The 12,821-nt window shown below is 31.4% G+C and overlaps 1 protein-coding gene across 5 annotated transcripts; it reads right to left on the bottom strand.

The window, feature by feature from the left end:
• Positions 1-335: 335 nt before the first annotated feature.
• Positions 336-11,767, bottom strand: LOC134712537 (uncharacterized). 5 transcript variants are annotated; one of them, XM_063574183.1, is made up of 7 exons: positions 11,648-11,726; positions 7,040-7,092; positions 6,302-6,590; positions 4,833-5,363; positions 4,405-4,491; positions 2,214-2,283; positions 336-1,582 (listed from the first exon to the last, which is right to left on the bottom strand). In XM_063574183.1, exons 3-7 carry the CDS (start codon positions 6,384-6,386, stop codon positions 697-699), a joined length of 1,659 nt encoding a protein of 552 aa, XP_063430253.1. In that variant the 5' UTR covers positions 6,387-6,590; positions 7,040-7,092; positions 11,648-11,726; the 3' UTR covers positions 336-696. The 5 variants fall into 5 exon arrangements, with proteins under 5 accessions (XP_063430253.1, XP_063430250.1, XP_063430249.1 ...); XM_063574180.1 differs by having other exon boundaries at positions 6,302-7,092; positions 11,664-11,767; XM_063574179.1 differs by having other exon boundaries at positions 6,302-7,092; positions 11,648-11,762.
• Positions 11,768-12,821: the final 1,054 nt, after the last annotated feature.

The raw sequence follows: 12,821 nt of genomic DNA, 5'->3' as shown, positions 1-12,821 counted from the left end.
AGCAGAATAATTTGTTTGTGCATCTTTATTTGTAGATGAGATTTGAAAATGATATGAAAATAATAAAATATATATTACAAAAAAAAATTTTTTCCTTTAAACATCAACTGTTATATATTTGTAGCTGCAGATTACATTCAGGAATTCTTTCATAAACAATTCATGAGATTTGCCTTCAATGAATTGTTTCAAAGTTATCATGTATTTTCCCTATCAAGTTCTACTTTCCTTATAAGAGATTTCTGGAAATGATAATAATATTGTTTAATGTTTATCAGACAATAACATATACGAATAAATTACATTATCTCATTGTATCTATAGAATTATTATATGAGGTAAAATAATTAACAGTCTGACAGTATCATAACAAAAGCTAACACATTGCATTAGACATTGATAGATGAAAGTGGAGTGCACCAATGTGTTATTTGCAAACGAAGTCTTGTTGAATTTAGAATGACCATAAAAGTATTTTACAGAGGGGGATCCTCTTATGTTGGAAAGAATTGCTTTATTATAAAGGGAATCCCTGAAGCATGATTGAAGCCGGGCCCCTCTTAGGCAGTCAGCTGGCCCCATCTAATGAAAATTTCTGAATTCATGACTGTTTCAAACATTTATAAATTGTATAAATAAGCATTATATACATGTCAATATAATTCATTTCAATGTGAACATATATTCCATTATAAATCAAACTTTCTCTCTTGTAATTGATTTCCAGATTCCTCCATAATGAAAGCCATGTTTTGATTGGTTATTGCTTGTTAAACTGTATTGTTTTTCACCATTGGACCATTCTGTGGCTTGTGATTTTGGTAACACATCATGTTCACTAGAAATTAAATCCACTTTTTCATCCATAACATGCAAGCAATCATACACATTATTGGTTGTACTGACATCCTCTAAATGTTTCTGTAAGATTTTATCTTGCATGTTCTGATAAACTGTTGTCAATTCTTTCGTCCTTTTTTGTTGTTCCTGTATATTTTTCGTAGCTCCTCTAGTCCTCCTATATTTATCTGTACGAGAATTCTTGTTGTATGATTTTGCCTCCTTAAGGTTTGTACATAAATAGGATTTTTCAAAACTTCCCTTTTTCTTTCTCTTCTCATCATATGAATATCTTGTATTGCGATTTCCACTTCCTTTGTGACTGGCCTTGTCTATTTTTGAACCTTTTGAATATGGTCTTGTGAGACATAGTTTATCTATTTTATTACAGTCAATTTTATTTTGTAAAGAAACCACATTTTTGCTTGTTTTTCTATCACTTTCACATGCTTGGACACCTTTGTCAACTCTTGGTGTTACAATATCACTCAGTAGTGATTTTTCTGATGTTTTAACATCCTGTTTTCTATGTTTGGACTTTTCCTTATGTTTCTTGATTCTGTGTGAATGCCTTTCTCTATACTCTCTATCATGTCTACTTTTGTGTCTTGAGCTATGACCATGAAGACGATCTGTTTTCATTGCATGTTGTTTTAATCCGTCACTGACTCTAGGTCTCCTGTTTAAGGCATCCTCTTCTTTTCTACTTACTTTATATTTTCTATGCATGTCTTTATGATTTCTAGAATAAAGAACAATATTGATGTATATATGTGATTACATAACAAATCATTTTGAATATCTCAATAGAGCACCAAGTAATAGGAATTTAGATTATACCAGACTTTAAAGTTTAAAGTAAAATTGAGAATGGAAATGGTGAATGTGTCAAAGAGACAACAATAAACTACAGCAGAAGGTCACCAACAGGTCTTCAATGTAGCAAGAAATTCCCGCACCCAGAGGCGTCCTTCAGCTGGCCCCTAAACAAATATACACTAGTACAGTGATAATGAACGACATACTAATTTCCAAATTGTACACAAGAAACTAAAATTAAAATAATACAAGACTAACAAAGGCCAGAGGCTCCTGACTTGGGACAGGTGCGAAAATGAGGCGAGGTTAAACATGTTTGTGAGATCTCAACCCTCCCCTATACCTCTAGCCAATGTAGAAAAGTAAACGCATAACAATATGCACATTAAAATTCAGTTCAAGAGAAGTCCAAGTCTGATGTCAGAAGATGTAACCAAAGAAAATAAATTTAAAGTGTAAACCATAATAGCATCAGCTCACTAGTCACTGGACATCAAAACATTTTCACAGACTTATTGTTATTTAATTAAGGATGACAGAAAAAAAATAATTACTTATGCTCTGAACTATTTCTTCCCTCTAACTTCCTTCTGGAAATATCTAGTGATTTATCATCTTTATTTCCTAAAAAGAGTAAATATTGAAACAATAAAAAAATGTATTTAATGTGATTAATCTTTACTGAAATCATGATATATTATAAAATTGATTATCGATATGCCTTCAATTTTTCTTCTCAGATAATCAGTGAGTTATATCTCAACACATTTTAAACACAAAATCATAAAATATTTGCTGTCAATTTGGCAAACAATCCTGCTAAACATGTCATTCTAGTACATAACAGGATAACTTCGTACTTAATTGACATGGTATTGTCCTGGATATGCATGTATAATTGGCTGCTGAAATTTTTTTGTTGCATTGTAAATTAAGGCTATATATATAAACGTTATCTCACTGGCTGAAAATGGAAATGATACAATTCAAAGTAAAGCTTTTCCTTTACCATATAAACTGCATGCACAAATAACTTTTCATTTTATTCATCTAAAAGCAGTTTTCCTTAAGGTAAGTTGAGACTGTTTACGCCCCCCTTGTACATGTTGTAAACACTGATTAGACATTGACATATGTGTGGATTTGTTTATTTTCTAGGATATCAATTTTCCTGGTTTGATGAATTGTTGCATTTGCATGGACATTTGTTTTCATTGTCTTTCAAAAATCTTCAAAAGCCTTTAGCAAATTGGTAGTTTGTTGAAAGTATAATTTCTAGCCTATACCAACAATATCCAATTAACATTGAATCCCCCATACTTCATTCTTCTGTTTTTTTGTTTTTTTTCAGTTGTTTATTTTATTAAGCTGTTATTTTGTATCCTTCCATACTTAAAAACTGCACAGGTGTATTTAAGAAAATGAGGACCATTTACATTTTCAAATGATAGTAATAATTAGTTACAAATAAAAGTTATTTAGTTACTTTGTCTTGCAGATGTAGTTATTGAGTTACTTTGTCTAGCAGATGTAATATTTGAGTTACTTTGTCTAGCAGATGTAATATTTGAGTTACTTTGTCTAGCAGATGTTATTATTGAGTTACTTTGTCTAGCAGATGTTATTATTTGGTTATGTTGTCTAGCAGATGTAATTATTGAGTTACTTTGTCTAGCAGATGTAATTATTGAGTTACTTTGTCTTGCAGATGTAATTATTTGGTTATGTTGTCTAGCAGATGTAATTATTGAGTTACTTTGTCAAGAAGATGTAATTACTGAGTTACTTTGTCTTGCAGATGTAATTATTTGGTTACTTTGTCTAGCATATGTAAGATTTGAATTACTTTGTCTAGCAAATGTTATTATTGAGTTACTTTGTCTAGCAGATGTTATTATTGAGTTACTTTGTCTAGCAGATGTTATTATTGAGTTACTTTGTCTAGCAGATGTTATTATTGAGTTGCTTTGTCTAGCAGATGTTATTATTGAGTTACTTTGTCTAGCAGAGGTAATATTTGAGTTACTTTGTCTAGCAGATGTAATATTTGAGTTACTTTGTCTAGCAAATGTTATTATTGAGTTACTTTGTCTAGCAGATGTAATTATTTAGTTGCTTTGTCTAGCAGATGTTATTATTGAGTTACTTTGTCTAGCAGAGGTAATATTTGAGTTACTTTGTCTAGCAGATGTAATATTTGAGTTACTTTGTCTAGCAAATGTTATTATTGAGTTACTTTGTCTAGCAGATGTTATTATTGAGTTACTTTGTCTAGCAGATGTTATTATTGAGTTACTTTGTCTAGCAGATGTAGTTATTGAGTTACTTTGTCTAGCAGATGTAATATGTGAGTTGCTTTGTCTAGCAGATGTTATTATTGAGTTACTTTGTCTAGCAGAGGTAATATTTGAGTTACTTTGTCTAGCAGATGTTATCATTGAGTAACTTTGTCTTGCAGCTGTAGTTATTTGGTTACTTTGTCTAGCATATGTAATATTTGAGTTACCTTGTCTAGCAGATGTAATTATTGAGTAACTTTGTCTAGCAGATGTAATTATTGAGTTACTTTGTCTAGCAGATGTAATTATTGAGTTACTTTGTCTAGCACTGTAATTAATGAGTTACTTTGTCTAACAGATGTTATTATTCAGTTTCTTTGTCTAGCAGATGTAATTATTGAGTAACTTTGTCTAGCAGATGTAATTATTGAGTTACTTTGTCTCGTAGATGTAATTATTTAGTTACTTTGTCTAGCAGATGTAATCCCAGATTTATCACTTCCTGTGTCACTATCCTCTTTCTCACATGGACCTAGAACATTGATGATCTCATCTGAAACAATGATTAATCTATTTCACATAAAATATAAATAGTCCTTTATCAAAATGACTTAAAACATTTAACATGTTTAATTGAAATTAATGTCAATTTCAAAACAACTGTAAACAAAATATCATACTGCAAATCACAGTATGTATGCATGTATATAAAATATGTATTCAGATTGACAATTTCACCTGACAATGATTGTATAAACTTCATAATAAGTCATACAATGTAGTTTTTGAAAACTTCACACTAATCAACTTTACCCTAGACTTTTGAACATTAATGTGCAGAGAATATAAAATTGACTCAAAATTGATGATCAATCATCAATCTCAGACACTTACAATTTTTTGGGGGGTTTTGTTGTGTAGTTCTTTCAACAGTCTGGTCAACCTTGCAGAAAGGCAAACTTCTTGATTTATACAATTTTGGATCTGTGGTACTTCCAACAGCATGGCTAACCTTCCACAAAGGCAAACATTTAGACTTTAATGGTGTTAAATCTGTAGTATGTTCTTCAGCATCAACAGCAATCAAGATAGGCAAACTATGTGATTCTAATCGTGTTGGCTCTGTGGTATTATTAAAAGCTGGGTCAACCTTACAAAAAGGCAAACTTCTTGTATCTAACCGTGTTTGCCCAATTGTATTTTTGAAATCCTCCTCAACTTTAGAAATAGTCAAACTTCTTGATTCTAACCATGTCTGTTCTGTAGTATTTATAAAATCTTGGTCAACTTTACAAATAGGCAAACTTCTTGATTTACTTTTCAATCTGAACTTAAATTCTGGCAATTTTGTGGGTTTGTTGTAATTTTCCAACAACATGTCAAAACTCAAATTAATCAAATCATTTTCTTTCAGCCTAGGTGGATCTGGTAGAAAAAATGGATAAAATAATATTTCAAATAAATGTACCATAACAATGTATAGAATTGTACTTTAATATAAACATTAACATTATAGATCAGTAAGTTAATTGTACAAAAGTCACACAAAATATGTATCTTTTCTCGTGTTTATTTATAAAAAATAAATGAGGTTGTTGGTTTTCACTTTAAGGAATGACTGTTATTTTTTCTGTCTATGAAGAAATCACATCAAAAATTTGTCGCACACTGAATAACCTGTGTAGCGACGCTGCGTGTTATTTTAAAGTATGCACCACAATTTTAAGTGATTTCAAATAGACAGAAAAAAGTAAATCATTCTTTATAATTAAATTCTAAATTCGGTTTTAAGCCAGAATAAATCATGAAAAAATGTTGATTACATCATGGTCACATGACAAAATTATGTCTATGAGCTGATAGACAACACTCTGTCAGCCAACCAGAAGACGTGTAACATCCAAAATTAAATTATTTTGATTTGTTAAGAATTAAGCAATGCCAGGAAATTTTATCTTGTTTATGCCTTACTATATGACTCATTGTTTATTGTTGTACATTTAAGGCTGTGCAATGACCTATTGTTGTTTACATGTACATCATCATCCTTAGCAGTTTGGTCTAGGCCTCTAGGGTACTGTACATCATTTTGTACATAGTTTTCTTATTGGCAATCATACCACATCTTGATATTCTTTTATAAGTTATAAATTAAAATGAATAAAAAAAAAATGTACATTGTATATCATATAAGTGACCACTCTTTTGTACAATCAAAGTGTTATAACAAATACTGTAAAACTTACACCATGTAAATAAATCAATTTGGTGAGCTTTTTAAAAATGATTAGCAAAAATTACCCCCATAACCGCCTTTAAAAAACCGCAAAAAAATGCATAGATCTGTATGTAATATATTTTACCTTTTTGCTGCATGTTCTTGCTGTTGGCAATCTGATTTAAATTATGTGGTGCAAAATATGACTTCAGTTGATTCTCACTATCCATTGCTTGAGATTTCTGTTGATTCTCACTATCTACATGTATAATGTTCTCTGTAGCTGCAGCACAGAATCTTTCCTTTTCATATCTAACAAAATGTTTTTTGTGCTCAATCCTGGGCTTAGAGCTTATTTCCAAATATGAAGGGTCACCTTTCAGCTTTTGAGTTTTAACAGTACCTTTTCTGCCCTCGCTTTTTAAAGCAAACTGCTGTAAGTAAGAATTGTCTACGTTATTTTGAATATTTTGTTTGTGGAAATCTTTGCATTGGTCAAACTTTTTGCTGTAAGTCATCACAGCCTGTGGCAACAGTTTACCTCTTTCTGCGTACTTTTCATTATTTAACATGTTTAAGTTTTCATTTGAAAAATGTTTCTTTTCCATCAAAACATTGTGTGACAAGAGACTACCATTTTCTGCATCTTCTAAATTTCTATTTTCAGTTGAAAAATATTTTTTCCCATTGACTTCAGAAACTTTATTTGTGTTTTGATCATGACCTTTCACAGAGTTACTGCAATTGCTACTTTTAATGTGTGTGGTTTTAAACTTTCTTCTGAATTTTAAGACTGGTTGACTGTTGGAAGAAGCATTTTGGTATAACTCATCAATACATCTATCAAGATAATTATACACTGGTATCACATAGTCTGTCATACATGTATGGTTGTTGTCCATTGTCACAGTGTGAGTTCAATGTTTATGCTACCATCTGAAAAAAAAGAAACAAGTTCATATACATCATGTATATATTGTATGTAAGATGGTGATTGATTGATTGTTGGTGTAAAATTAGCATTCTTGGCAGCCAGTTTTTATTGGTGGAGAAAGCCAGAATGTAAATAGTGTGAAAATTAGCATTTTGTGTGAAGAAATTCCTGATATACATTATATGTAATTTCATAAAACACGAAAAATAGTCTTTTAATAAGTATGATTTTTTTTCACCCTGAAGATTTTAAGGAATACATGAATATGTCCATATAATAATAATAATAACCCTTGTTTGACCTTTCTTCAAATTTCTGGTGATTTCGCGCATGCCTTAAGAAAATAGCTAATTTTTAGTACAGGATTAGAATAAATGCCACAATGGAAAAGTGATTGTTGTTTGACTTCAAAATTCAAGTGAGACAGATTTTCAAATAGCAATAGGTTGTATTTATTGTGTTATGCATGAAACCACCTGCTGTTTTGACACAGGTGGCTGGGGATTCAATGGGACCGCTTCCACTGTTCTTTTTTTCTTATTATAACATATCATTAGAATAGATTTCACTGCATACATGGCATATGTTATTGCTTATTATTTAAAATACAAATTGCTTCTGTCGTATGGAAGCAGGGCAAATCACCCTACTTTTAAAAAAAAATTTGCCCCAAACAGTTTACCAACTAGCCCAACTTTCTAAAAAATCGCCCCAACTGTGAAAAGGGTTAAATTCTGTTAATTTTACTCCTGCCAACTTGCCCCCACATAATGAAAAGAGGTAAAATCCATATGAATATATTTATTTCAGGTCTGCAATCTCACCCCACTTAAAAAAAATAATCTACACAATTTTATTTTTTTATAAAATTAACATTATTGTTAAGTCAGATGGTTCACTTTCTAAAAATATGATTGTATTCATTATTTATTACAGAGACATATAATACATTTTACATGTATGTCTCTATTTATTATCAGTCAGAACTCAGACATAAATAAGTCTCAATCTGCTTTAGACTCATAGTAAGGCCACACCAATTTAATTTCTTGTTCTACTAATTTTTGGACTCCAAAATTTTGGGCGAGCGAGCGATTGAAAAGTTTAATAAAAAAATATTTAATTTGCCAATTTTTGAGGCAAAACTTGAAAAGTAAAGGCGAGCGTTTATAACTTTTTTTTTGTAAACATAACATAGTAGGTTTTAAAAATATCAAAACTTGATTTATCACTTGTTCTTTGACATTTCTTTAATTTCTGAAGTATTTTTTATCTGTTCACCAAGAAATCTGGTCTACATGTATGTACATACATGTGACTGACAATGAAACAATTCTCCATCCAAGTCATAATCAGTTTGGGGGCAACCCCTTAATGTTATAAATGTCCCTTTTTTATGGGATCAATATAAGTTATAATATATTTGTTTGTACAAAAGGGCTCATATGTTCTCAAAGAACTATATATCTATCTGGTATTAAATGGTCAAAACATGTCCAAGAATTTTGTAATATTCCTGGACTTTAACCATGTTAACACATTTATTTTAACAGTTTAATATTATTCAAAATAAGTGGACCCCTCTTTTAGAAAAAGTTGATTAAAATATGATGTAACTCTCTTCTTTTTGCATACAAATTTCCAAGTTTTCAAACGTTTTATATAGAAGAACTATACAAATCCTTGATATTTCTATTTTCTTTTTTACATTAGTAAAATGACCCCTTGTCTGAGGGAGGGTTGTTCCCAACCTGATAATAACAAGCAAGCTATGAAATACCCCAAAATTATAAGCGTACACAATTTGAACAGGAAAACCAACAATATAATTTGTATATCCAAACAGGAAAATACCAATGAACAATATTAACAAACAATAAATGCTGAAGGACAGGCCCCTGAATCAATCAGGACAGGTGCATAAACATGCAGCCGCTCTGGATAATTTTGTTTCGCCAGCATACAATATAATTGCAGTTGAACATGTTGAAGGCAAATCCTTCAGAAGTTCTTTATACTTTATTCTAACAACTAACATTTTTTGATATTCCCGAAATTTTACATTGTGCTAATGAACTCAAAATCGTTCAATTTTTTTTGGTCATGTTTTTGAATTTCCCGATTGGCTCATAAATCCACTTCCGTTTCCGGTCTTGTTTACATGAGACTTTGAATAAAATGTATATTTATCAGTCTAAAAAAGGAACTAATACTAATTCATTTTAATAACAATGTTTGTTATTAAAAAAACGTTACGTGATGACAGCGCTTCTTTGTTTACATTGAATATGACGTCATAACTTAAATAATGTCACAACTAAAATCCCTAACAACAGGACCAAAATCGGAAATGTTACAGTATTTCTGTTTCTCTTTTTAACATTGTTGATTTAAAAAAAAATTCATAGACTTCGTCCCCATTCACAGGTAATTCCTGCCTCATATTATTGATAGATAAGAATTTAAACATTTATGAGGAAGGGATTGTGTAGTTTTTATTATTATATTGATAGATGAAGAAATTAAACATCTGTGAGGAACATACCTGCCAACTTTTGAAAATGCCTATGGGGGTTTTAGCGCGCGACGACAATTTCAAAGGTTACAATTCTTTGCGATGACTATTGTGCACGTGCTGTTTTGTAGTCTAGAAAAAGTGTCATATTTGTAAGATGAGCTTACATCCCTTTTTCTTAAGTTTATTTGCATGATTCTAGTTGTTATACAATGTATCAGCAGAAAATATGAACATGTAGCTGTAAGACCAGGAATTATTTTCATGTGTAAGGATACTAAATAGTTGTTGATTTTTTCCAATTTAAAATTATACACACAGAAGGACCTTTATCAGGTTTGGAACAACACATAGGGATCCCCCCTCAATTTTAGGACATTAAAAACCACTTTTTAAGTACAAATGAGCACAAATTCATATTATTTGAAGAAACTTTTCCCAAAGAACTATACTAGATTATGATCTATCTGGTATTATATGGTTAACACATGTCCAAGAATTTTGATATGTTCTTTCTTCTTTATTATTCAAAATAATTGGACCCTTCATTCATTGTCATTAAGAAAAGCTGTTCCAAATATAATGTCAGAATTTCCCATTTTAAGTTAATAAATAAATTTTTCTATTTTTTTTTTACAAGAATGACCCCTTGACTAAGGGTAGTCCCTCATTTAAGGGATTCCTCATGTTGATGTGGGTGGGTGGGGGTGGGGGGTCCATGTGAAAAATAATGAATAGTACATTATACTTTAAATGATTGAATACATAAACAAAATTATGTTACAGCAAGTGTACATGTAATGTCAATAAATTAGTGAATAAACTACTATTTATTATATTCATGGTAGTACTGCATCATTGAAGTTTGTCACTCAGCCATGCTTTTATTCTTATTCTGTGTAAGAACCTCTTTGCAGTTGAAAAATCATTTGCCATGTTCACATTTTTACAGAGGAATACAACACAAGTTCAATATCTAGCATGTTAAAATAATCTTGAGAGAAAACGTTTTTGATTGGCTGATTAATTTGATCATGAGAAACACACAATTTGATTGGCTGAACACGATTTTCCTCCATTGGACACAGTTCAAAATCGGGAACAACAATATTTTTCGTGTAGATTTTCACCAAATCGTGTTTTAGAGGGTTTATCAGGAACACGATCGTGCAATCGTGACAAAGGGTCAAAATCGTGTAGTACACGCCTAAATCGTGAAAGTTGGCAGGTATGGAGGAAGGGATTGTGTAGTTTTTATTATATAATTAGCGGTATCGGTTTGGAATCCAAGTATGTCCTCTCCAGTTTCCCTTCATTGTCTAGGCATTTGTGCGGCATCAGGGGTGACCTTATCCTTTATTTTTTATATAATGTTTTTTTATATTATGCATTTTCTATATTTTTAAGAATGAGCGAGTCAGGTGAGTGGGTGTGTTCGTATGCTTTATTACATTGTACTTATTGTTTTGGGGAAGGTTAACTTTCAGGTAGTAAGACCCGTCACTGCCAGGCTGGGAGACTGGATATGCAAATGCTCACATTAAATATGTACCGATACAGTGTGTTAAATGTCTTACTTTTTACACCATAACCCATGGTGGTGCTCCTACTAAAGGAGGGAGATACGGAACATACATACATAGATGAAGAAATTATGGAAAAAATGGGAATTTACTCTTTGTCACGAGTTGGGGGAGTTGGTAAACAAGAGTGGGCGAGTTGGTGAAAAAGTGAAGCAATTAAGTGTGGGCGATTTTGTCTGACGTATACTTTTTTTTTATTTGTTTATGTGCCAACTTCACAGGCACTTGTTTCTGTCAATATGGGGTTTACTATCAATACCAGTATAAAAAAAACACGTGTTTTTTTTATACTGGTATTGATAGTAAACCCCATATTGACAGAAACAAGTGCCTGTGGCCAACTTGTATAAAAAAAGTGTCCTCCTCAGGGCTCCCGGAACACAGCTATATCCTTTTCACAGCAATTAATTATTCGATCCAATTATTGTATACCATAAAATGACATTAATTAAAACATACAAGAAATCATACAAACTGTTCAACCGGAGTGTTCAACTAATAAACGGCTCACAAACAACTTTCGAAATTCCCTCTCCAGTCTGTTGTAATTTCTTAACTTTACGTTGAAGAGTGGTGATGATATATCTAGTATACCGAAGTTTGATCAATAAATGTAAAGCACAGGAAAGAACTCTACCCACATATACCAAGGAGTTGTTTAGTTAGAGATTTAACCAAGGATTTGTAACGTAAGATCTAACTATACAAATCCTTTCAAATACTAAGTTAAAAAAAACGTATATATATTCTCAATTTATTCTAATAGCAGTACATCTTATATTTTACTGCGGTAAAAAGACAGATAAATCAGATATTTGTAAAGCTTCTTATTGAAGGATCATAAAAGCACAAGAGGAAAAACCAGAAACCAGAATATTCAAATTCAGTTTCCTATATTTTTTATGATCACTGTATTTGTCAAAGTTGAAACATGATACATTTTATAAATATACATTGGTTTAATTTTTAAATTGTTATTTGGATGGAGAGTTGTCTCATTGGCACTCACACCACATCTTCCTATATCTAATTAGTTTGTCTTTCTTTTCTCTTTGTTGTAATCATTAATTTAATTGTATTCAAACAATTGTAATCATTCTGTAATTATTTGTACCGAGTTGAACTTGTGATTATTCTGCCTGTAATGGGCGTCTTTAATGCCTTTAATTGACAATAAAATATATTTGATTTTGATTTTATATGTCACGATCAAGTAAAATTAATATTGCATTCAATATAGTACAGCGGCATCACATAGCATAAATCAGAGACATATAATACCGATATGTATTATATGTCTCTGCATAAACATAGTCCCATAAACTTTATAGATAGTATACCACCAGCATGATCAGACTAGAGAGACTTTTATTTGACCGCTCTTTAAGAAAATGAGAGCGTAATGTTTCAACATAGGACGAAAAAAGACACGGAGCAAATATGGTCTTGGTCGAACAGGAATATAGTCCTTCTGACTGATAATATGGCAGGGTTTAACTATAGTTTGAAGGCGCCACTCCCGAACCTTGGACAAACTGAATGTAACAGTACAATACAAGAACAAATTATAACAAGAATGCAAAATACACACGCTGGAATGTCTCCACGGCCTTCTTTACTAACCATAAATATT

The sequence above is a fragment of the Mytilus trossulus genome, chromosome 3, assembly GCF_036588685.1.
Source record: "Mytilus trossulus isolate FHL-02 chromosome 3, PNRI_Mtr1.1.1.hap1, whole genome shotgun sequence".
Lineage (NCBI taxonomy): Eukaryota > Metazoa > Mollusca > Bivalvia > Mytilida > Mytilidae > Mytilus > Mytilus trossulus.
This window is presented reverse-complemented; position numbering and strand designations above follow the sequence as displayed.

Bases quoted from the DNA above. Each gene is read 5' to 3' on its own strand.
- LOC134712537 (XM_063574180.1), bottom strand. From the start codon at position 7,058: ATGGACAACAACCATACATGTATGACAGACTATGTGATACCAGTGTAT. The intron at 4,492-4,832 runs GTAAGTGTCTGA...TCATTGTTTCAG, and splicing joins ACAAAACCCCCCAAAAAATT to ATGAGATCATCAATGTTCTA. The intron at 1,583-2,213 runs GTAATTATTTTT...TCTTTATTCTAG, and splicing joins AGAAATAGTTCAGAGCATAA to AAATCATAAAGACATGCATA.